At 37.0% G+C, this 26090-nt stretch overlaps 1 protein-coding gene across 1 annotated transcript in view; it reads right to left on the bottom strand.

The window, feature by feature from the left end:
• ADAM32 (ADAM metallopeptidase domain 32) overlaps nt 1-26090 on the bottom strand; it is a 278094-nt gene that overhangs the window by 19656 nt on the left and 232348 nt on the right. Inside the window, exons 14-17 of the mRNA XM_040490395.1 lie at nt 24731-24914; nt 22000-22083; nt 8003-8102; nt 7264-7426 (exon numbers count right to left, since the gene is read on the bottom strand). Coding sequence (XP_040346329.1) covers nt 7264-7426; nt 8003-8102; nt 22000-22083; nt 24731-24914 — 531 coding nt within the window. The remainder of the gene's footprint in view (nt 1-7263; nt 7427-8002; nt 8103-21999; nt 22084-24730; nt 24915-26090) is intronic.

The raw sequence follows: 26090 nt of genomic DNA on the forward strand, positions 1-26090 counted from the left end.
TATTGCTTCTGAATACAGAATACAGATTTGACCCTAAATGCCTGATTCTGACCTTCATGCCCCAACCTTTAACTTTTATTCATTGATTTAAAAAAAAATGCTACATTTGTGAATTAAAAAAAAAAAAACAAAACAAAACAACCATACTGACTTCTAGACAGTCTGGCAGAGTGAGGTGGCAGGGCAATTTCCTTCCCCTTTCCTTCCATTCCTCATAACAGAGGAATTGCTGAAAAAAATAACGCAAACATTTAACACATAACTGAGATTAACAACAAGAAAAGACTTCTCCCAGTGCTAATAAAAATGAAGAAACTGAGAGTTCAAACGGTAAACAGGAGCTAATACTGAATAATTTCAGGGGTATCTAAACCAGTAATAACACCTTTGGGGCTAGAGATTTAATAGCTCTTTCTTAGAAGGAGTTCGAGGCCTTTGCCTCATGGTGGGAAAACCATGAGTTCCTTAATTAAACCTGACAGCCATGAAGAGCCATATCACCAATGAAACAGGAATAATAAAAATTCTGACTAGTGGACTTTGGAATGCTGGAGGGAAATGAGGATATGAAGATGGGGAAAAAATGTATCATTGAAAGAAGTAGGAATCCAAGCCTTTGAAAAGTATAATTTTAGGACCCCAGTTCACACTCCTACAAATTCTTGAACAATTACATGGCAATTATTTTAAATATTTTTGCTTGATAAAAGCAAAAGTGAAACAATCCACATGTATTTTTCTTCAACACAAACATGCAGAATTCTCACAGGAAAACAAAAGACATTGAAGATCAAAGAGTCTAATTACAAACCACTGAGAGCTAGTGTGAACATCCACAGCAAAACAATGAATTCACACACCAAAAAACACAAACGATTAAAAAACTTTAATGTAATAATATTCAAAATCTCCATAGAGATCTTTGCAAGAATAGAATCCATAAATCCAGAACAGGACAGTGATGGCAGAAGAAATGGTAAAGTGAAATAAAAAAATCTAACACAATGTGAGATGTTGAGACAAATACAAAAGTACGGTTACAGACTGTAAAGGCATACCTCCAATTCTGACCAAAATGTAGTAACAGACTTGATTTATCCTCCTGCCTAAAATAACTGAAAATATGGACAAAATATATGAAACTGTGATTTTCAGACATTAAATATTAGGCAGCACAGGACAGTGATCTCTGATAGAGGGGAATAAAAAAGGTGAGACCTACAGATTGACCCTTCTTACTGCCTGGTGAGAGTTTTCAGCCTATAGCACATCCGGGGGACCCAGACAAAGCCCAGAAATCTCCCTGAGCTGAGCTATTAGAATTGGGAGTCTTGGGAGGCCAAGGCAGCTAGAATTCACAGGGAAAACTCCAGAAAGGAAAAGAGCTGTACACAGAGAGCTCCTGAGATCTGTGGAAGATCCCTCTTGCGTCTTCTGCAAAGTACTGATTATTGAACACACATGAGGAAACTACCTAAGCCAGAGAAATATTATTTGAAATTGAGCAATCTTTTGTGTTCACATAGGGACAGGAAAAGCTTGTGTTCCCACCACCTGAGTTTCAAACTATTATGCTATGGAGAATTGGGTAGAGTTACTCAAAAGGGTATTGCCTCAGTAGTGGTGACTGTTTTGATCCCACTTAACAAAGCATTAAAAACAATGGTGTTAGACCAATTGGATATTCTTACACAGAAAACAACCACTTTATCCATACCTTTTAACCCATACAAAAGTTAATTCAAATCATATATAAGCCTAAATGCAAAACCTAAAACTATAAAACTTTAGAAGAAAACTTTTATGAATTTTGGTTAGGCAAATATTTCCTAGACACAAAACCAAAAACATGATATATAAAAGAAGAAATTGATACATTGGATTTAATCAAAATTTAAACTTTTTGTTCTTTGAAAGGATAAAAAAAATAAGTCTTAGACTACTCCTAATCTACATATTTGCAAATCATATATATATAATAAGACTTATATCCAGAATATATACAGAACACTCAGAATGCAATCATAAGAAAACAACTCATTTAAGAATGACCACAAGATCTGAACAACTCAGGAATAAAAAATATAAGCCAACCAAAAAATGGAGCCTTCCAGCTGGAACCACCATCTTCCATAGTTTTTCAAAATGACCAACACAAAGGGAAAGAGGAGTGGCACCAGCTATACATTCTTTGCGCCTTTTAGAAAACATGGAGTTTTTCTTTAGCCACACATGTGAATCTACAATTAATATATTTATAGACATCAAGGGAATGGGCACAGTTCAAAACAGAATGTCCAACAAATGTTAACATGGCAAAATTGAGTCTACAATGTACCTAGCATGCTATGATTAAGGGCAAAATTCATGCCAAGAGAATTAATGCACCCAATGAGCATATCAGGCACTCTAAAAGCCGAGAAAACCTCCTGAAACACGTGAAGGAAAATGGTCAGAGAAAGAAGGAAGCCAAAAAGAAACGTACTTGGGTTCCACTGAAGCACCAATCTGCTCCACCCAGAGAAGCACATTTTGTGAGAATCAACTGAAAGGAGCCTGAGCTGTTGGAACCCATTCCCTATGAAATCATGGCACAATAGGTACAAAAATAAATAAGTAAAAGACTTCTAAACTGTAAGTTAATTAATTAATTACTTAATTTTAAAATGGGCCAAAGATTTGCACACACACTTCTCCAAAAAAGTACATATAACAACAAAAAAACACATGAAACAACTGACAATTTCGTTAGTCATTAGAGAAATGTGAATTAAAACCACAATGAGATGCCACTACACACTATCAGAATTGTTAAAATTTTAAAAATAAATATATTACCATATCAAGTGTCAGCAAGAATGTGGAGGAACTAGAATTCTCACATTCTAGTGGCTGGAATATAAGATGGTACAACTGCTTTGAGAAACAACTCAGCACTTTCTTTAGAAGTCAAATATGTCTACCATATTGACCTACCATTTTATTCTTGGGTATTAACCCAAGAAAGAGAAAGCACATATTCCCAGAGATTTGCATATAAATGTCCATAGTGGCTTTACTTATAATAAGCTAAAATATGGAAACAACCCAAACATATATCAACCAATGAATAGATAAACAAATTATGCTGTATTTGCACAACTGAATACCTACCAGCAATAAAAAAAGAAGTACTGACACACATCAGAACATGAATGAATTGCAAAATAATTACAGTGAGTAGAATAAACCAGACAAAAATAAAGAGTACATACTGTAGGATTCCATTTATATAAAATTCTAGAAAATGCATATTAAACTATACTGACAGAAAGCAGTTCAGCAGTAGTCTGAGGATAAAGGAGATGGAAGAGTCAGGAGTGGAGATTACCAAGGAACACAAGGAAGCTTTTGGGCATGACAGATATCTTCATAACCTTGATTGTGGTGATGGTTTCATGAGTTTCATGGGTGTTACTTTTCAAACTATCAAAACATACCAGATTATGCACTTAAAGCATATGCAATTTACTGTATATCAATTATACCTCAATAAATCTGTATATTTATAAAAAGAACAAGCACATAACAACATGGATGAATCTCAAATGCATTATCCTGACGAAAGAAGGCAGACTCAAAAGACTACATACTGTACAATTCCATTTATACAAAGTTCTGGAATAGGCAAAACTACAGCAAAAAAGACAGATCTGTTAGTGAGAGGAGCAGGAGGTTGAGTTAAGGGAATTTGTGGGGTAATGGAATTGTTCTGCATTTTATTGCAGTCATGGTATGCATATGGATTTGTTACTATGTATTTGTTAAACTCAGAGAATCACACACACTAAGAATATTAATTTTACTATATGTAAAGCATAGCTCAGTTTTTAAAAGCCTCATTCTAGTGTCAAAAGGATAGAAAAAAATGGAGGAGGAAGTGGAGGAGAAGGTGATTAATGAAGAGAAGGAAAGCAACCATCATCATCACCACCACCATGAATGTCAGAATAGAAAACCCTAAAATATAGGACTTGCAGAAAGATAAAAGAGAGAGGTAAGAGTCAATTATTGAAGAGATCATTGAGAATTTTCTAAAATTGAAGAAAAACTTTATAATTAAAGATTATGCTGAGTTCAGAGCTGGATAAATAAAAACAAATTCATCACAACAGGTAATAATTTAATAACATAAGACTTTGGACAGAAGAATACTTGGGAACCTAACTTAAAGAAGAAATACAGTTTAAGCATAAGGTAAAAATAAATTAAGTCGGCAACAGACATCAACAACAGTACATGCCAGAATTCAATGGCATATCACAAGAGGGCTTACAGAAATAATTGTTCGCCTAAAATTCTATACCCATACAAGAGTGAAAATGAAATAAAGCCATTTTCAGGCATGTAAGTCAAACAGATTACCACACATAGACAATCACTCTTATAACTACTAAAATTTGTACTTCCTAAAAATAAAATCAAACCTTGCATGAAAAAAGCAGGATTGCAAAAAGAATGGTGATGATTGTGGTATCACAAATGATGTGATTAAATTTCATAATACTATACACACACACACACACACACACACAGAAATGTGTGCATGCAAATGCTGGTAAATATGAATAAGGTCTATAATTAATAATACAGTACCAATACCAATTCCGTAGCTATGAAAATGCACTATGTTAATGTAAGATGTTATTGTTGCCAAAAACCAAATGAAGGATATAAGGAAACTTTTTATATTTCTTAAACTATTTCAAAACAAAAAGTTTAAAATAAAAGAATAGTAAGCAAAGACTTGAGAAATATAACAGGAAATCCTATTAAGTACTGACTAAATATAACAACAACAACAATGAAATAACGCTTATTTGGAGAAAGGTGAAAAGCCAAATTACAAACAGACTGAAGAAGAGAGGTTAGTGTTAAAGGGCTGAGATCCTTGTGTTATTGAGAGGACTACAAATGATTAAATTTACACATTTTATAACATTATCTGTAAATACTAAAATTTAAAGAAAATCATATAAAAATAAAAACATTAAAATTTACCAAGTAATAAAAGAAAAGAAGAGAACAGGAAAAACACAATAAAGAAAACTGATTTGAGGGAAAGTAAAAAAAACATGCAAAAAAAGACGGTAAATAAGAAAAAATAAAATGGTTAATTTCAGTCTAAATTATATGCCATCATATATGAAGCATATAAGCATAACAAACTCCACTGGTGTCTTCCATATAAAGGCCGTTTACAAGATACCTACTAAAAACACAGAAAGATTGAGAATAAAGCATGAGAAAAGACATACTAGGTAAGCCTAAATATCAAAGATCATGTCGGCATAGCAATATAAGACAGTGAGAATAGAATTTAAGATAAAATTATTAATGATAAAAATATAATATGCCAAGAAATCACAACTAAACTGAACATTATGCATTTAGTCACTTCCTCAGAATATATAAAGCAGAAGTGTCAACAATCAGAAGGAAAGCCATGAAATATTGAAAAATTTTATGGGGAAGGGGGGGAATGCCAACACGTGAAAAAATGATTTGAAACAACATAATTAAAAAGTTTGTTTTCAAAATTAAAACAACAAACATGTTATGTCACAATAATTGAAGCATACATACAATCATACAAAAATTGACTTTCATTCTGGTTCCAAAATTTAAGAATAAATCATAGAAACAAGTCTCCCAAAAAGGTAATGAAATTGGAAAATATTTTTTCAGCAATATAAATCAATCTATAATTGGAAGCTAAAAACTACAATTTATTCATAATTTAAACAAGAAATCATACTACAAGTTTCTAACTTTTTGAACTCAATGTCAACTGTACATTAAAAACTGAATATGTCTCCCTCTCTCTCTGCCTCTATCCCGTTCACACTGCCTCTCTCTCTCTCTCTCTCTCTCTCTCTCTCTCTCTCTCAAAAATAAAACTTAAAAACTGAAGAGTGTACATGAAATCATATAAAGGGGAAAGTTTTAGCTTTAAAAGTATATGTTGGAAATAAAAAAATGTTGAAAATTAGTTTTTAAGAAAAGCATTAGACTCAAGAAAGCTTAAATTAAAATAGAGCAAAGATAAACAGAGTAGAAAGGAGGAAAGGAACAAAACTTAAGGATAGTAAACACTAAGGAAATATAGAGATCTCAACAAAACCAAAAGTTGTATTTTTCAAATTATCAATAAAGTAGAAAAACCTCTGAGAAAACTGCTCATGAAAAATAAAAAGGGAAAAAGAAACACATAAGCAAAATCAGAAGAGGAAACAAATCTATAAAGTGTAAATATTTAAAATTATATATAATTCCAAATAATGAAGTATTAATATGTAATTCCAGATATGGCACATGGATACAGCCATATGTAAGCAAAAATATTTAATACCTATCAACTTTCAGTGTAGAGGCTGTTCTCTGCAGAGAGGGAGATAATACTAGAAGGGGATTTCAGCCATAAATGCAATAGTTTATCTCATAAAAGAAACAAGAAAAATATTAACATTTGTTTATTTCCACTGGTGGGCAAATGAGTATGTCACCATGTTCTCTGATTTTGTGTTTGAATTACTTTTTTAAAAAAAATTAAAATATGCTACAGGCTAAATTATAAACTTGCTGAATACCTTACCCAGAGAATATTTTTAAAGTTATTTCTTAGATGAAACAGCAACAAAACCTGAAATATGTCATCTGTGATAAGGACTAGAAGGGTGCCTGGGTGGCTCAGTCAGTTAAGCCTCCCACTTTGGCTCAGGTCATGATCTCATGGTTTGTGAGTCCAAGCCCTCCATCAGGCTCTCTGCTGTCAGCGCAGAACCCACTTTGGATTCTCTATCTCCCTCTTCCTCTGCCGTGCACTCCCTCTCTCGCTCTCAAAAATAAGTGAACATTAAAGAAAAAGGACTAGAAATCTGCATTTCTAATAAATATTTCTGGTGCTTCTCCTGTAGGTAACACAGATCACAATTTGAGAACCACTTAAGTATTTGAAAGCAATACATAGGGATACATTTGAGTTTTTCCTCTGTTAATTTCCAAGGCAATGACTTTGGCAAATTATTTAAACTACACTCCCAAATTTTTGCATCTTTAAAGTGGTGATATTCAAAACGATCTCACACAATTGAATGAGATATTTATGTAGTACTCAAAATCCCTGCAAGATGTAAAGTATAGTTGCTGCTCATGATACTGCCTTATATATGGCTAGAGTCAAATGGTACTAAAGTTTAACTTCAGAACACAAATTCAATTTACTCGCTACTCAAGGATTCCTCTTCCTTGGTGAACCACTTTTTTGAACTCTTCCATGAAACAATAGCTATTATGGTTGCTATGATGAGAATAGGCAAAGCAATGTAGAAACCTAGAAGCCACCGGTTCTTTTCAGCCTTCCTAAAAGCTCTTTCCATGATTAAACCTAAAATAGAAATACATTAAAAATCAGAGCCAAAAAATTAAACCATCTACTTTTATTTTCAAGTTGCAGCAAACCAATTTTTGTTGTTATTCAAGAAACATGGAAAAATAATAATATAATTATATAATACTTAGAACTCTCTCTACAACCTCTCATTCTAAAACATTATAAAACAAGTTCCAGGAAATTCCAACGTATTCTACATCATACAGCAGCTGTAGCAAAATCTCATTATAGCACTCTAAGTTGGACCAAAAACTTCAACAATATATAAAGTGGGATCATGTAATTGCAAGGTTATCCAACAAATTTACAATATAGTCTAAAGGAAAAGTCAATGACATCAGTAAATAAAAATTTTAAAAGATACTGTCAGTTTCAATCATGATATTGAGAGTTAATATTGGAAGAGCAAGATTAAGAAGATATATTTGGTTTTCATTTCTTGAAAATAAGCCTATTTACCTTTTAATTGCAAATATTGACCTCTAGGTGATAGAAATCTAACTTTGTTTTTGTGAAGATAAGCACTTTGATAATTTATTAACTGAATACATAAAGATATTAGATACTTGCCCTGTTTCTCAGGCAAACTAGAAGCTTCTCTGCCACGCGTTTCACAAAATGGAGGCCGGTAGCCTTCAAAACAATGGCACGTTTTATTGGAAGTGCACACCTAGGATGATTTTAAAAAACTCAAATGATCATTTAAAACTATTTTCTCGTGAAAAGTAAAATTATCAGATGGATCATCAAGCTTACTTTTGCATTTTGATCTAGTGTAATTTTATTTATTTACAGAGATAATCCTACAAATCAAATAGTTTGGTTTCTAATGCACAAACACACCCACAAATAGTTGGGTTTTTTTTAAGCTACAGAGGCTGACAGTATTTGCATTGAGAAAAATTTTAATATTTCAAATATTCACCTGAAAACTTAGTTTTCAATTTCAGAAACACACCCTCAAAAAATCCTCACAACAGCCCTGTGAGGTTGGGACTATTATTATTCCCACTTTATAGACGAAGACCCTGAGGCATAGATATTTAACTTGTCAAAGTCAAATGGCTAGTAAGTGATGGAACAAGGATTTAAACTTATGAGATCTGGTTTCAGAGACCTTGCCCTTGCCCATTTGCTATGTTACCTCTCAAAATAATATAAAACATCTCTCAGTTTCTAAGATCTCAGTTTAACAACTTGGATCTAATGCCATGGCTTAAATGTATATGGGGGGAAGTGTTGTGTTGAGGGTATCCATTACCCCAGCTTTTGTCACACCACCTTTAAGCTGTTTGAGTTTGTGTGTGTGTGTGTTCGTGTATTTTTATGCTGAAATACTTCACAGAAGTGAACTTGTCCTTCTTAGGAGATACATGTTGTCAGTTTGTCCTAATATTGTATTGTTATTTTTGGATCACTTGGTTAAGTTGCTGTCTTCCAGGTTTTTCCACATGCTTCCATTTGTAATTAATAAGTAATTTGTGAGGAGATAGTTGTTAGATTATGTAAGTATCTGGGTCCTCATAAAACTTTCACCCACTAGTTTGAGCATCCATTCATAACTATTTTACTCCATTATTCCTTCTATATTGATTACACTATAAGGAAGAATTTTCTTTTATCTCCATTTATTTATTCAGTTATTGCTATCAATAATATATAATTGATCTGGTCAGATGATCAATAACAAGAATGCCAAGACCACTCAATGGGAAGTCTTATCAACAGATGAGGCTGGAAGAACTGGATATCCAATGCAAAAGAATGAAATTAGACCTTTATGTACAAAAATTAACTCAAAATGGATTAAAGGCCTAACTATAAGACCTAAGACTATAAAACTCCTGGAAGCAAACACAGTGAAAAAGCTTCATGACACCGGACTTCACAATCATTTCTTGGACTAAAAGCACACACAACAAAAATAAAAATTGATAAATGGGTCTACAACAAACTTAAAAACTTTTGTGCATCAAAGGACACAATCAACAGTGAAAAGGTAATCTACAGAACAGGAGAAAAGATTTGTAAGTCATATATCTGATAACAAATTAACATCAGGAATATGCAACAAAGTTACACAATTCAACAATAATTTTAAAAATTGGATAATTTAAATGGGCAAAGAACTTGAATAGAAATTTCTGCAAATATGATATACAAATGGCCAATAAGAATATAAATAGATGCTCAACATCACTAGTCATAAGAGAAATGCAAATGAAAATCACAATGATACCAAACTACATCCATCAGGATTACTACTTAAAAAAAAATCACAAACAACAAGTGTTGGTGAAGATGTGTTGGAATCCTTGAACACTGTTGACAGGATTGTAAAACTGTGAAAATGAAAAACAGTATTGGAAGTTGTTTTTAAAAAAAAGAGAGAGAGAATGACAATATGATCCAGTAGTCCCACTTCTGAGTACATATTTAAAAGAACTAAAAGCAGAGTGTCAACGTGAAATTTTCACACCTATGATCCCAGAAGTATTATTCACAAGAGCCAAGAGGTGTAAACAACCCAAATGTCCATCAACAGATTACTACATTAACAAAATGTGGTACATACATACAAGGGAATATTATTCAGTCTTAAAAAGGAAGGCAATTCCATCACATGCTACAACATGGATGAACATTGAGGAAATTATGGTTAACTGAAATGAGCCATAAATGAAAGACAAATACTGTATTACTCCACTTATGTGAGGTATCTAAAGTAGTCAAATTCATCAAAACAGAAACTAGAATGGGGGTTTGCAGGGTTGTTGGAATAAGAGAAAAAAGTTATCACTTAATTGTTTGCAATATTGTGATTTGTAAGAAATATGTATTTGGTCATTCAGATGATCAAAACATATTTCTCTAATGTATTTGGTCTTCACCCACAATTCCTGGCTTACAGCTCCCAAAACCCTTAGAATTACCTGTGTTGAGAGAGAGATAAAGGGGTCTTTTGTTATGTGAAATAAGTAAGTTTTGAAGTCACCTAAGAATGGGAGCTGGTTGCCAGTGGAATCCATGTGATTCCAGGTGCCTGTGCCAATCTTCAGGGAGGAAAGAGGGCTAGAGGTTGAATCAATCACAATGGCTGATGATTTAATCAGTTGTGCCTATGTAATGAATCCTTCACAAAAAAAGAAAAAGAAAAAAAAGGATAGGTTTCAAAGAGCTTCTGGGCTGGTAAACATGTAGAGATTTGAGGACAGTGTGCATCCAGAGAGTGGCATGGAAGCTCTGCACCCTTTCCCTATATCTTGCCCTATTCATCTCCTCCACCTGGTTGTACCTGAGTTATATCCTTTTATAATAAAAAAGTAATCTGGTAAGCAAAATGCTTCTCCAAGTTCTGTGAGCCACTCTAGCAAATTAATTGAGGGAATTTTGGGAACCTCTGATTTATAGCCAATCAGGATGGGGGCCGAGATGGCAGAGCAGCAGGGAACTTTTTTTGCCTCTCTCATCCTTGAACTGCAGTTAGATCAGCGCCAAACCATCTTGCATACCTAGAAAACTGATTTGAGGATTAACACAACAGTCTGCACAACTTGAACCACAGAACTCAGCAGGTATGCAGCATGGAGACGTATAATAGGGGAGAGAGAAGCCATGGAGGGTAAGGAGCTATTTTTGCTTGTGGAGAGAAGATGGAGACAGGGGGGAGAGTACAGGAAAAGCACTACCCCTGAAAGCAGCTGGAGAGAAACAGAAAGAGTGTACTGAACAAAAAAGGGAGAAAGGAAAAAAGGGAAAGGAGAAAGGAGAGGGTTTAAATTCCATTAAGACACTATAAACAGGGAGTGCAGAGTCCGAAACTCTGCACCTTGATACCTGGCAGAGCTCTGATGGGAAGGGTGAATCCCCAGGAGCAGACAGTGAGGTCCGAGGGGTCCTCAGGCCACAAGGGGGGTGGCAGTACCCCTACTGAGAGGACATCTGGTAGAGGCTGTGTGGCCTCCCTACAAGGCAAAGTTCCCAGCAGACCCCAGAGAACAGCCACATTTGCTTGTGTTGGAACCAGGACATTAAGGGTAAAGCCTGGCACCAGATAGCTGTTGTGATTCACCACAACCTCTGAAATGCTGCTGCTATATAATTGCACAAACTTTTTCTGGGGCAGGCAGACACCTGGTCACAGTCTCTGGGCTATGCAGCAGCACAGTCATGTACACGTACCAGATGGTGGGCCAGCACCTGGCCATTGCTTGGTGAGACTCTCCCAGAGAGGTTCTGAGCGGGTCAAAGCTGCAGGGCCCTCAGAAGTAAGGGATTTGGAAACACAGCCCCATGTGAGATAAAACTCAGGAGGGAGGTGCCTCCTGGCAGATTGACCGCTTGGTCACAGACAGCATAGAGGCAGGGAGTGGATGAAAGCAGGAGACAAAGGAGGGGTGCTTGATTGCCAGTGGGTGAGAGCACAGAGTTCTGATACTAGAGACTAGGTAGCTGGGTGATGCCATTTTTAACCCCTCCCGTGCATGCGCATACATGTCTATGTGCACCACAACAATCCACCCCAATAAACTAAGCAGCACCGTCTAGTGGAGAAGGAAGCCGCTACACCAAGCCCTGCCCAAATGGGTCAACTGCACTCTAGAGGAACACCACAAATCTCTCAGCCTGCTTAGTTTATGGACTATAAATTGCTTCATAGTTTGGCCTCTAGGGAAAATTGGATGTAATTTCAGTCATATTTCATTCTGTTTGCTGGTACATCTATTCAATTTTTTTTTCTTTTTCTTTGCTTATTCTTTGTGGGAGATGCAAGAAAGAAGCATCAAAGGAAAAGACTTCAAAAGGGAAGGGCTGGAGAAGGTGCAAGGTCTTAGGATATGTTTACATAGCTGACTGAGGCTGTGGCTGGTAAGGAATGCCTAGAGCCATTAACATTGTCCAGGGCCAGATCCTCCTTCACACCTGACCCTTCCTAGTGTTATAGAAACCAATTAACTCAAAATTCAACCTTAAAAAGCTAAACCATTAGATTGATTAACACACTTGCTTAGCTGACTTTATGCACGTAGTCTTTAGCAATTATGCTAATAAAAAGAAGCTGCATTCTGGAGTTGGGGCCTTATTCCGACTTGAGTATGAGAACCTTTGCTTAACTGCAATTTGTTTGCAGACTCATCTTTTGCAACTCCAGCCATACTCCCTGCAACAATTCTTGAATACAGAAAGAGAAAAAAATTTATTTTTATTTTGTTTTTATAAAAAATATTTTAATTTTTTTCTAGTATATTTTTTACTTTTGTAAATTTTAAATCCTATTTACTTTCATCATTTCATTTTGTTCTATTTTACTGCATTCATTTTTTAAATTTTCAAACATTTTCCTTTTTCTTTCCCTTTTTTCTCTATTCTGTCAAGCTTCTTTCAACAACCAGACCAAAACATACCTAGGAGCTCACATCCTTCCTTTGCTTTTTTGTGTTGTTTTTAATTTTTTAGTTTTAATTTATTTTTTATTTTATTAATTCTTTTTCTTTCTTCAAAATGACAAAATGAAGGAATTCACCCCAAAAGAAAGAATAGGAACAAATGACAGCCAGGGACTTAATCAACACAGATACAAACAAGATGTCTGAATCAGAATGTAGAATCACAATAAGAATACTAGCTGGGGTTGAAAATAGAATAGAATCCCTTTCTGTGGAGGTAAAAGAAGTAAAAGCTAGTCAGGATGAAATTAAAAATGTAACTGAGCTTAAATAGATAACACGGCGGCAAGGATGGGTAAAGCAGAGCAGCGAATCAGCAATATAGATGACAAACTTATGGAGAATAATGAAGTAGAAAAAAGAGGGAATACTGGTTCATGGGTTTTTTTTTCAATCTTTTTAAATCTTCTTCCTTCAATTTAAATAGTTTCTATTGGTTTATCTTTAAATTTACTGATATCTTCTATTGTGTCTGTTGAGCAGTTAATCCCATTGATGGAATTTTTCATTTCAGTTATATTTTCCCATCTCTAGAAATTATATCTCCCATTCTCTTATTATGTTAATATTTTTTAACTCCATGAGAATATTTATAGTCCATGGTGGAGGGGAAGAAAAAAAAAAAAGAGGTTAGAAAGGGAGGGAGCCAAAACATAAGAGACCCTTAAAAACTGAGAACAAACTGAGGGTTGATGGGGAATGGGAGGGAGGGGGGGGTGAGTGATGGGTATTGAGGAGGGCACCTTTTGGGATGAGCACTGGGTGTTGTATGGAAACCAATTTGACAATAAATTTCATATTAAAAAAAAGTTCCTATCAGGTAATTATATCATTTTAAACATTTCAGGGTACATTTTTATTGACTAATTTTTTTCTCCTTATAGGTTACATAATTCTCCTTCTTGGTATATTTCCTTATTTTTAAGATTTTTATGCAGGATATTATTGATATTATAGAATATATAAGTTTTATAGTTTCCCTTTAAAGATTGCTATACTTTGTGCTGGGAGACAGTTAAATTACCTGCAAAGCAGTTTGATAAGGATTATCTTTAAGTTTTGATAGGGCAGATTTAGAATATCCTTTTCTCTAGGGCTAACTTACTGCTACTGTTGCTAGTAAAACAACGACTTTTCTGAGGTCTCCAGTGACTGTTCCAAGTTTTCCATAGTTTAGTAAGTTATATAAACAGAAATGAATGTGCAAATATTATTAACTTCCCTACACATTAAATGTAATAGGGAAAGATCCCCATAAGCCATACAGAGAAAGACAGATACCATATGGTTTCACTCTTATGTGGATCCTGAGAAACTTAACAGAAACCCATGGGGGAGGGGAAGGAAAAAAAAAGAGGCTAGAGTGGAAGACAGCCAAAGCATAAGAGCCTCCTAAAAACTGAGAACAAACTGAGGGTTGATGGGGGGTGGGAGGGAGGGGAGGGTGGGTGATGGGTATTGAGGAGGGCACCTTTTGGGATGAGCACTGGGTGTTGTATGGAAACCAATGTGACAATAAACTTCATATATTGAAAAAAAATAGGGAAAGATCCCTAATCACACTAAAAACAAACAATGGAATATGAAGAAATAATTTTAACAAAGTATATTCAACATCACATGAAGAAAACCACAAAACTTTCCCAATATTATAACAAAGATTTGAATAAATAATCCAAGAGAGAATAGTTAGAAAACTTGACATATCTAATATTAATTTGTAATTGTTTTTTATCAATTGCTATAAAACATAAAATAGTATTATACTATTGTGAGAATAGTCAGGTCAATAAAGAAGACAGCCATTATACATATCAGACAAATGATAATATACATAGCACCACATCTTAGACACCACATGGAAATTAGAAGCTTAGTGGGCAAAAGGTAGGAATAGTTTTCTCTCTTTTTTTTTTGTATTAAAATATATCTATCAGGACCACCTGGTGGCTCAGTTGGTTAAGCATCCAACTCCTGATTTTGGCTGTCATGATCTCACAATTTGTGAGATTGAGCCCAATGTTGGGCTTTGAGTTGAGAGCATGGAGCCTGCTTGGGATTCTCTCTTACCCTCTCACACCCCCTAAAATAAATAAATAAATATTAAAATATATCTATCAAGATGAGGTTACAATTATAATTCTCTTATTGTTTTTTTAAATGAGAGGGTTTTTTAAGCTTATTTATTTTGAGAGAGAAGAGGGAGAAAGTGGGGGAGAAGCAGAAAGAGAGGGAGAGAACCCCAAGCAGGCTCCACACTGTCAGCATGGAGCCCAACATAGGGCTGGAAATCACGAACCATGAGATCATGACCTGAGCTCAAATCAAGAGCTGGATGCTTAACCAACTGAGCCACCTAGGTATTCTGAGGCTATAACTCTTATATATGACAACCATAACACCAAACCAAATATTTCAACTATACAAACACAATACACATACAACATATTTTAGGTTTCTATTCTTTAAAATAGTATTTGAAAAAATTTTTTAGAATAAATTCAACTTAGCACTGGATGTATAAATAAGGTTTTTTAAGATTCATCAGTATCAAGAGTCAGTCAACATGGCAGAGAAGTAGGGGGACCCAAAGTTCCCTCATCCCTCAAGCACAGCAGTATTGAGGCCAGAAGACTGGAAATTCCAGGAATCCGGGCAATGGAGTGACAGAAACATCTCTAGGGGCCCACAGGGACAACTTGGTGGGCCATAGGTGGATGATTGCAAACCAGGAGAGAGAAAAAGGGCAGTGTAGGCATGGAGGGGAGGGATCCCCTTCTGTGGAGAGACAAAAGTAATAGAAAGAGAGGTTGTGGAAGTGTAGGATTGTATTTGGACAAGAGGAAAACCACAAACCAAGGAATGGAAAAAACAGAGAAAGAACCAATTTCTAACTGCGAGGCTTTCTCCGCCCTACTCAAGCACCTGGGGAGGAGGGGAACCAGCCTTGGGTTCCATAGCTAGCTCCCAGGTGCAGTTGGAGAGAGCAACTCCTCTCCCTTGAGTGCTGTGGGAAGAAGGCAAACAGCCACTCAAAAGACAAAAGACCCTGCAGGCCCCTGCCACACAGAGGACTTTTGTAACAGTACCCAGAGTGACAGTACGCTGGAACTGGGACACATGGAGTGGGATCCTTTAAGACACAGGGGTTTGAATCCCAGCCAAGTGCCAGGGAAGTGCAGGAAATGGTGAAGCGGACATAGTGGCCCACTTGCGCCCAGTCAGCACTGTGAGGAACTAGAGGCCATTAGTCAGTGGGCTGGGAAGAGTGGCACTTCTCTGGAACCAGGGTGCATGGAGTGGGATCCTTTCAGATATCGAGGTTTGACTCCCAGTCAAGCACCTAGGAAGTTCAGGAGACTGTGGAGTGGAGCAAAACCAGCCTGCTCCTGCCCATGTGGCACTGTGAGGATGATCTGAACAGATTGGTTTGGGACCCCTGGTCCAGGGAGGAGAGACTGGGGTGTCACCATTTTTCTCCCCATCACCAACAAAGCAGGGTTTCAGGGAACAGACAGTGGGCGCACAGTGGAGGCAGGACCTGCCTACACCAAACCATGCCTCTCTGTTCCTGGTAACTATGTATCTAACAGAGCAGGATTGACACTGACCAAACCAGACAGTCCCTCCTCCAGACCAGCGCAGGCACTGGTTCCAAGGCACCATCAAATATCAAGTATCGAGTGGTTTTACATTCTCTGATTTGGTTCTTGGTCAATTCTTATTTGTGTGTGTGTGTGTGTGCGCGCGCGCGCACGCGTGTGTGTGTGTGTGTGTGTGTGTGTGTGTGTGTTCTTCCTTTTATTCCTCTTATTTCTTCCATTCTCTAGTCTGATTGTTCTGGTTGTTGGTTTGTTTAAGCAGACATTTTGAATCTATTCCTTTTATACCTCTTCTGTATCTCCTTATTTATGTTCCTCTTTCTCTCTATGGACTAAGCCCTATAGTTTCTCTGATTCTCTGCCTGGTCAATTTTTTGTTTGTTTTCCTTTACCCCACCTCAGTAATTTCTCTCTTTCTATGGGACAAGGCCTCTTCCACCACCACCACCCTTTTTAAAAAATTTTTTTCCAGGGATACTTCAACAAATCAAAGCACATGTGGTGGAAGGACCAAACCACCACTACAAGTAGGGAGATAAAGCAACCAGAGTCTCAACAACAGACAGCATGAAACACACTCCAAAAATACCTCCTGAAGGGCCAGACCCTGGACAGCATTATGACCCCTTTTTAATATAGTAGTGCTTGCAGGAGCAGGACTCATAGCAAACTATTAAAACACAAAAGGGACAGAAAACTAGTTAATATTATGAAACAGAAGAATTCTCCTCAAAAGAAATTCCAGGAAGAAGTGACAGCTAGAGAATTGCTCAAAACAGATATAAACAATATAACTGAGCAAAAATTTAGAATAATAGTCATAAGATTAATTGCTGGGCTTGAAAAAGCATAGAAGACAGCAGAGAATCTATTACTGCAGAGATCAAGGAACTAAGAAATAGTCATGACAAATTAAGAAATGCTGTGAATGAGGTACAAAATAAACTAGATGCAGTGATAGCAAGGATAGAGGAGGGAGAGGGGAGATTAAGTGAAATACAAGATAAAATTATGGAAAATGATGAAGCTGAGAAAAAGATAAGAAAATACTAGACCATGAGGGGAGAATTGGAGAATTAAGTGATTCAATGAAACATAATATCTGTATAATAGGAGCTCCAGAAGAAGAAAAGAGAGAGAGAGGGGGGCAGAAGGTTTACCGGAAGAAATTATAGCTGAGAACTTCCTTAATCTGGGAAAGAAAATGGACATCCAAATCCAGAAGGCACAGAAAACGCCCTTCCGATTTAACAAGAATAGATCTTCTCCATGGAATATCATAGTGAAACCAGCAAATTACAAAGATAAAGAGAGAATTCTGAAAGCAGCTAGGGACAAATGGGCCTTAACTTACAAGGGTAGACACATCAGGGTACTAGCAGACCTATCCACAGAAACTTGGCAGGCCAGAAGGGAATGGCAGGAAATATTCAATGTGCTGAATAGGAAAAACATGCAGCCAAGAATCCTTTATCCAGAAAGGCTGTCATTCAGAATAGAAGGAGAAATAAAGACTTTCCCAGACAAACAAAAACTGAAGGAGTTCATGACCACTAAACCAGCCCTGCAAGAGATCCTAAGGGGGGCTCTGTGAGTAGAATGCTGCATAGACTACAAAGGACCAGAGACATCACCACAAGCATGAAACTGAAACATAACACAATGACACCAAATCCATATCTTTCAATAATAACACTGAATGTAAACAGACTAAATGCTCCAATCAAAAGACATATGTTATCAGAATAGATTTAAAAACAAGATCCATTTATGCTGTCTACAAGAGACCCATTTTAGACCTGAGGACACTTTTTGATTGAAAGTGAGGATGGAAACCATCTATCATGCTACTGGAAGTCAAAAGAAAGCTGGAGTAGCCATACTAATATCAGACAAACTAGATTTTAAACTAAAGGCTGTAACAAAAGATGAAGAAGGGCATTATATCATAATTACAGGGTCTATCCATCAAGAAGAGCTAACAATTGTAAATGTTTATACTCCCAACTTGAAAGAACCCAAATACATAAATCAATTAATCACAAACAGAAGCAATCTTATTGATAGGAATGCCGTAATTGCAGGTGACTTTAATACTCCACTTACAGAAATGGAAAGATCATCTGGGAAAAAAATCAATAAAGAAACAATGGCCTTGAATGATACACTGGACCAGATGGACTTGACAGATATATTCAGAATCTTTCATCCAAAAGCAGCAGAATACACATTCTTTTCACATGCACATGGAACATTCTCCAAAATAGAATCATGTACTTGGTCACAAAACAGCCCTCAATAAATATAAAAGAGATAAGATCATATGTTGTTCTGATCACAATGTCATGAAACTTGAAATCAATAAGAGAAAATTTGGAAAGCCTCCAAATGCATGGAGGTTAAAGAACATCCTACTAAAGAAAGAATGACTCAACCAGGCAATTAAAGAAGAAATTAAAAAATATATGGAAGCAAATGAAAATGAAAACAGGACAGTCCAAACCCTTTGGGATGCAGGAAAGGCAGTCCTAAGAGGAAAGTACACTGTAGTCCAGGCCTATCTCAAGAAACAAGAAAAATCCCCAATACAAAATCTAACAGGACACCTAAAGGAACTAGAAGAACAGCAAAGAAACCTCAAAGCCAGCAGAAGAAGAGAAATAATAAATATTAGAGCAGAAATAAACAATATAAAATCCCCCAAAAATAGAATATATCAATGAATCTTAGAGCTGGTTTTTGAAAAAATAAAATTGATAAACCCCTAGCCAGACTCCTCAAAAAGAGAGAGGACCCAAATAGATAAAATCATGAATGAAAGAGGACAGATCACAACCAACATCATAGAAATACAAACAATTATCATAGAATACTATAAAAGTTATATTCCAACAAACTGGACAACATGGAGGAAATGGACAAATTCCTAGACACCCACACACTAACAAAACTCAGAGGGGAAGAAACAGAAAATTTGAACAGGCCCATAACCAACAAAGAAATTGAATCAGTTATCAAAAATCTCCCAGCAAATAAGACTCCTGGGCCAGATGGCTTCCCAGGGGAATTCTACCAGACATTTAAAGCAGAGTTAATACCTATCCTTGGGGCGCCTGGGTGGCGCAGTTGGTTAAGCGTCCGACTTCAGCCAGGTCACGATCTCGCGCTCCGTGAGTTCGAGCCCCGCGTCGGGCTCTGGGCTGATGGCTCAGAGCCTGGAGCCTGTTTTCGATTCTGTGTCTCCCTCTCTCTCTGCCCCTCGCCCGTTCATGCTCTGCCTCTCTCTGTCCCCAAAATAAATAAACATTGAAAAAAAAAATACCTATCCTTGACAGCTTGAGAGCTGTCCCAAAAAGTAGAAATGGAAGGAAAGCTTCCAGACTCATTCTATCAAGCCAGCATCACCTTGATTCCCAAACCAGACAGAGAACCCCCTAAAAAGGAGAATTACAGGCCAATATTCCCGATGAACATGGATGCAAAAATTCTCAACAAGACACTAACAAATTGAATTCAACAGTATATCCAAAGAATTATTCAACACAATAAAGTGGGATTCATTCCTGGTATACAGGGCTGGTTCAATATTCACAAATCAATCAGTGTGATACATCACATTAAGAGAAGAAAGGATAAGAACCATATGATCCTGTCAATAGATGCAGAAAAAGCATTTGACAAAATATAGCATCCTTTCTTAATAAAAATCCTCAAGAAGCTGGGATAGGAGGAACATACCTTAACATCATAAAAGCCAAATATGAAAAGTCCACAGCTAATATCATCCTCAAGGGAGAAAAACTGAGAGCTTACCCCCTGAGATCAGGAATCAGCAGGAATGTCCACTCTCACCACTGTTGTTTAATATACTGTTGGAAGTCCTAGCCTCTACAATCAGACAACAAAATGAAATAAAAGGCATCCAAATTGGCAAAGAAGTCAAACTTTCACTTTTCACAGACGACATGATACTCTACATGGAAATCCCGAAAGATTCCACCAAGAAGCTGCTAGAACTGATACATGACTTCAGCAAAGTCGCAGGACACAAAATCAATGTACACACCATAAATGCAAATAGCATTTATGTACACCAATAATCTAGCAACAGAAGAGAAATCAAGAAATTGATACCATTTATAACTGCACCAAGAAGCATAAAATGCCTTGGAATAAACCTAACCAAAGTTGTAAAAGATTTGTATGCTGAAGACTATGGAAAACTTATAAAGGAAATTGAAGAATACACAAAGAAATGGAAAAACATTCCATACTCATGGACTGGAAAAACAAATATTGTTAAAATGTCAATACTACCCAAAGCAATTTACACATTCAATTCAATCCCAGTCAAAATTGCACCAGCATTCTTCTCAAAGCTAGAGCAAACAATCCTAAAATTTGCATGGAACCACAAAATACCCTGAATAGCCAAACTGGGATCTCATCAAGATAAAAAACTTCTGCACAGTGAAGGAAACAATCAGCAAAACTAAAAAGCAACCGATGGAATGGGAGAAGATATGTGCAAATGACATATCAGATAAAGGGTTAGTATCCAAAATCTATAAAGAACTTATCAAACTCAACACCCAAAAACCAAATAATCTAGTGAATAAATGGGCAAAAGACAGTAATAGGCACTTTTCCAAAGAAGGCATCCAGTTGGCAAACAGACACATGAAAAGATGCTCAGCATCACTCATCGGCAAGGAAATACAAACCAAAACCGCAATGAGGTACCACCTCACATCTGTCAGAATGACTAACATTAACAACTCAGGACACAACAGATGTTGGCAAGGATGCAGAGAAAGAGGATCTCTTTTGTTCTGCAAAAGCACTGGGAAAGCAAACTTGTGCAGTCACTCTGGAAAACAGTATGGAGGTTCCTCAAAAAATTAAAAATAGAACTACCCCACGAGCCAGCAATTGCACTACTAGGTATTTATCCAATGGATATAGGTGTGCTGTTTTGAAGGGGCATTTACACCCAATGTTTGTAGCAGCATTATCAACAATAGCCAAAGTATGGAAAAAACCCAAATGTCCATCGATAGATGAATGGATAAAGAAGAAGTGGTGAATGTATACAATGGTGTATGTATACTCGGCAATCAAAAAGAATGAAATCTTGTCATTTGCAACTATGTGGATGGAACTGGACGGTATTATGCTAAGTGAAATTAGTCAATCAGAGATAGACAAATATCATATGACTTAGCTCACATGTGAAATTTAAGATACAAAACAGGTGAACATAAGGGAAAGGAAGCAAAAATAATATAAAAATAGTGAGGGGGACAAAACAAGACTCTTAAATATAGAGAACAAACAGAGGCTTGCTGGAAGGGTTTTGGGAGGGGGGATGGGCTAAGGGTATTAAGGAATATACTCCTGAAATCATTGTTGCACTATATGCTAACTTGGATGTAAATTTAAAAATTAGTTAATTAATTAATTTTTTAAAGTGTTCAAATAGATGTAATTTGGGGAAACAAATTTTGTGCTTACTTACTCCATGTCCGTTGCACTTTTTTGAACAGACAGATGATTCAGACTTAATTATTCTTGATTCTACACATTCACCATTTACACAGATCTAAAAAAAGAAAAAAAATCTTTTTTCCATGTTAAAGGAGTCCAGCTGCCTTGACATAAAAGTCAGTAATTTTAGGGGCGCCTGGGTGGCGCAGTCGGTTAAGCGTCCGACTTCAGCCAGGTCACGATCTCGCGGTCGGTGAGTTCGAGCCCCGCATCAGACTCTGGGCTGATGGCTCAGAGCCTGGAGCCTGTTTCCGATTCTGTGTCTCCCTCTCTCTCTGCCTCTCCCCCGTTCATGCTCTGTCTCTCTCTGTCCCAAAAATAAATAAACGTTGAAAAAAAAATAAAAAAAAAGTAATTTTATACCATAAGACCATAAGTGTTCAATGTAATAAATTTCCATCTAAGTATTGCTTTTGCTGTAACCTGCAAATTTTTATGTTGTGTTTTCATTTTCAATTAGTTCAAAATATTTTTCAAATTGTCTTAAAATTTCTCCTTTAGCACATTTAAAAATGTGTTGTTTAATCTCCAAGTATTTTGCAATTTTTCAGATAAATCTAATGTAAATTATGGACTGGGTGATAATGATGTGTCAATGCAAGCTCACCAATTGTATCAAATGTACCACTCTAGTGGGAGATGTTGATAATAGTCTTACGCTTATGTGAGACCAAGGGAGTATATGGGAACTCTGTACCTTCCTTTCAGTTTTGCTGTGGGCCTAAAACTGCTCTAAAAAAATTCGTTTTAGGGGAGTCTGGATAGCTTAGGCTGTTGATTGTCTGACTTCAACTAAGGGCATGATCTCATAGTTTGTGGGTTCGAGTCCACATCAGGCTCACTGCTGCCAGTGCAGAGCCCTCTTCAGATCCTCTGTCTCCCTCTCTCTGCCCATCCCCCACTCATGTTCTCTCTCTCTCTCTCTCTCTCTCTCTCTCCTCTCTCTCAAAAATAAATAAACATTTTTAAAAATTAGCTAAAAAAATAATTCAATGTAGGGAAGTGACAGATACAAATAAGACCAAAAAAAATCATGTTCACATAACCACTTATAATACCCTGAAATCTAACAAAACTATTCCTAAGAGCACAGTTAAAATAATATGCTGTATTTGTCGCATATATCAAAAGTTTGCATCGAAAGAAAATCATCAGGACATATAGTAAATTTTCCTCAAATATGAATTATTATTAGAATTCTCTAATAAAGTTGATAGCAATTTTTATTAAAATATGCTATACATATCTAAATTATATTATGGAATGTATGAAACATCCAGATATAATCATTCTAAGTTTAAAGTGTATTAATCAGAGGATTAAGGATACATTACCAACTCCAGTATTTACAGCAATATCAACTACCCTAAGATACAGTTTTCTTATCTGAGTACAAATCATACTTTTTCTAAAGCATTGAGATTTGTTTTGAAGTTAAAATGGGATGTAGTATGTGAAAATGATTTCCTTTTAAACGTTAAAGCACAGTACAGCTCTTCAAAAAAATAGTTTTAGGGGTATCTGGGTGGCTCACTCAGTTGAGTGTCTGACTTAAAAAAAAAATAGCCTCACAAAACACTTTCTAAATGCAAACAAACTAACAATTCTTTTAAACCTTCACTGTGTTGAGTTTTCTCATTAGTTCTTGGCCTTGATGGTGTGTCTAAAACTCCCTTTGAGTGTAGTATCTATTGCATGCCTGCCTCAGTTGAAACTGAGATGAAGAGTCCTGTTATATTAGGATGCTACTGACCAAAAAAAGTTGCCAAGAAGGTTTCATCAATGTGATTTATAATATCATTAAAAACTATCTGGTAAAATGTGTTTTCATACATTAACACTGAGAAGAACTGTCCATGTTATAAAATGGATTCTATTCTTACTAAATTATCGACTGAATAATATCAAATCATTTGTTGACTATGTTTCATTTTTTAGTTGTCTTGGCTCCAAAGCCAAAATATAGCTACTGAGCTCCTTGGTATATACATCCTTTAAGGAGGCATTTAAGGCCTACACTAGATTATCATTCCTCATAAGCAAAGATCTGGCCAGGAAGTAAATGAAATGTTCAAGTAAGTTTATTCCTCCTATGTTTTCTCCAGATTTGGGTTAGCCTCAAACATAGTTAATTATAATAATCAATAATAATAGCCAATCTACATTTAGCTCTATGTGCCAGAAATCTCATTTAATCTTTGCAATAACCCCATAGAGTAAATGCTATTACTATCACCACCTTACATCCAGTTGTGGCATCTCAGACTGGTTAGGTTACCTGCAGAATGTCAAAAAATAAGAAGTTTTGAAGAATCGATTCTAAGAAGCCTGATCTAAGTGGTGCTCTTATCTACTGGGCTACGAAGAGACATATATTACTAAGGGGGATTTCTTCTTTCTTCTCTAAGAAGAAAAGTGAATTTCCATGCAATGGAGTACTTAACATAGTCACAAGATAGCTCTCCTCACACTCCAGTTCCAAAACACTTGGGAGTTTCCCTTGGTCACAGTACCGAAATTCTGAAGAAGATCAAACATTCCTATTGCCCTCTTAATATCTGGAGACAAAATGAAGCTTATTCATTTTCTCCTTATCCAAATATTTAAAGTTACATAGAAATGAACTGAAATTTGATACTTAAATGAAAATATTAAATAAATTAATAAAACTAGATTTAAAAAATAGATTTTAAATCATTTACCCTCCCTTCATCACAGTGAGAACCATTGGAGACTTTCATTGGATCTTGATTTGCATTAGGCAATCTGTAGTCTATGGTTATACATAAATTATTTCGTACAAAAGCATAAATCACAGCGCCATTTTCTTTGCGAAAAGGAATTCGTGTAGGGTAAGTACAAATTAGTCTCCCACATTGAAGATTCCTGCAAACATAGTAAAATTATATGATTATTACACATTAGGTATTTGTTAGGAATTTGTTAGAAATGCTTCAGATTTTCTTTCTTTGACAAAAAAACCCAAAACAAAACCAAGTACAGCTCTCCATTTATGGCAAATGTAACTAGGGAAAATGTAACATTTTAACACTAACATTTAAAGTAAATACTCCAGAGAGAGAGGGAAGATGGCGGCGTAGGAGGACGCTGGGCTCACCGCGCGTCCTGCTGATCACTTAGATTCCACCTACACCTGCCTAAATAACCCAGAAAACCACCAGAGGATTAGCAGAACGGAGTCGCCGGAGCCAAGCACAGATGAGAGGCCCACGGAAGAGGGTAGGAAGGGTGGCGAGGCGGTGCGCGCTCCACGGAATGGCGGGAGGGAGCCGGGGCGGAGGGGCGGCTCGCCGGCCAAGCAGAGCCCCCGAGCCTGGCTTGCAAAATCTGAGGGGCCTGACGGACTGTGTTCTGACAGCAAGCGCGACTTAGTGTCTGGGAGGTCATAAGTTAACAGCTCTGCTCAGAAAGCGGGAAGGCTGGAGGACAAAGGGAAGGAGAGCTGCTGAGCCCCCGGACGACAGAGCTCAGTTTGGTGGGGAACAAAGGCGCTCGCCAGTGCCATCTCCCCCGCCCATCCCCCAGCCAAAATCCCAAAGAGAACCAGTTCCTGCCAGGGAACTTGCTCGCTCTGCACAAACACCCAACTCTGCGCTTCTGCGGAGCCAAACCTCCGGCAGCGGATCTGACTCCCTCTTGCTGCCACAGGGCCCCTCCTGAAGTGGATCACCTAAGGAGAAGCAAGCTAAGCCTGCCCCTCCTGCCCCTGTGCACCTTGCCTACCCACCCCAGCTAAGACGCCAGATCCCCAGCATCACAAGCCTGGCAGTGTGCAAGTAGCCCAGACAGGCCACCCCACCCCACAGTGAATCCCGCCCCTAGGAGAGGGGAAGAGAAGGCACACACCAGTCTGACTGTGGCCCCAGCGGTGGGCTGGGGGCAGACATCAGGTCTGACTGCGGCTCTGCCCACCAACTCCAGTTATACACCACAGCACAGGGGAAGTGCCCTGCAGGTCCTCACCACGCCAGGGACTATCCAAAATGACCAAGCGGAAGAATTCCCCTCAGAAGAATCTCCAGGAAATAACAACAGCTAATG

The sequence above is a fragment of the Herpailurus yagouaroundi genome, unplaced genomic scaffold (assembly GCF_014898765.1).
Source record: "Herpailurus yagouaroundi ecotype Mexico unplaced genomic scaffold, PumYag 28, whole genome shotgun sequence".
Taxonomy (NCBI): Eukaryota; Metazoa; Chordata; class Mammalia; order Carnivora; family Felidae; genus Herpailurus; species Herpailurus yagouaroundi.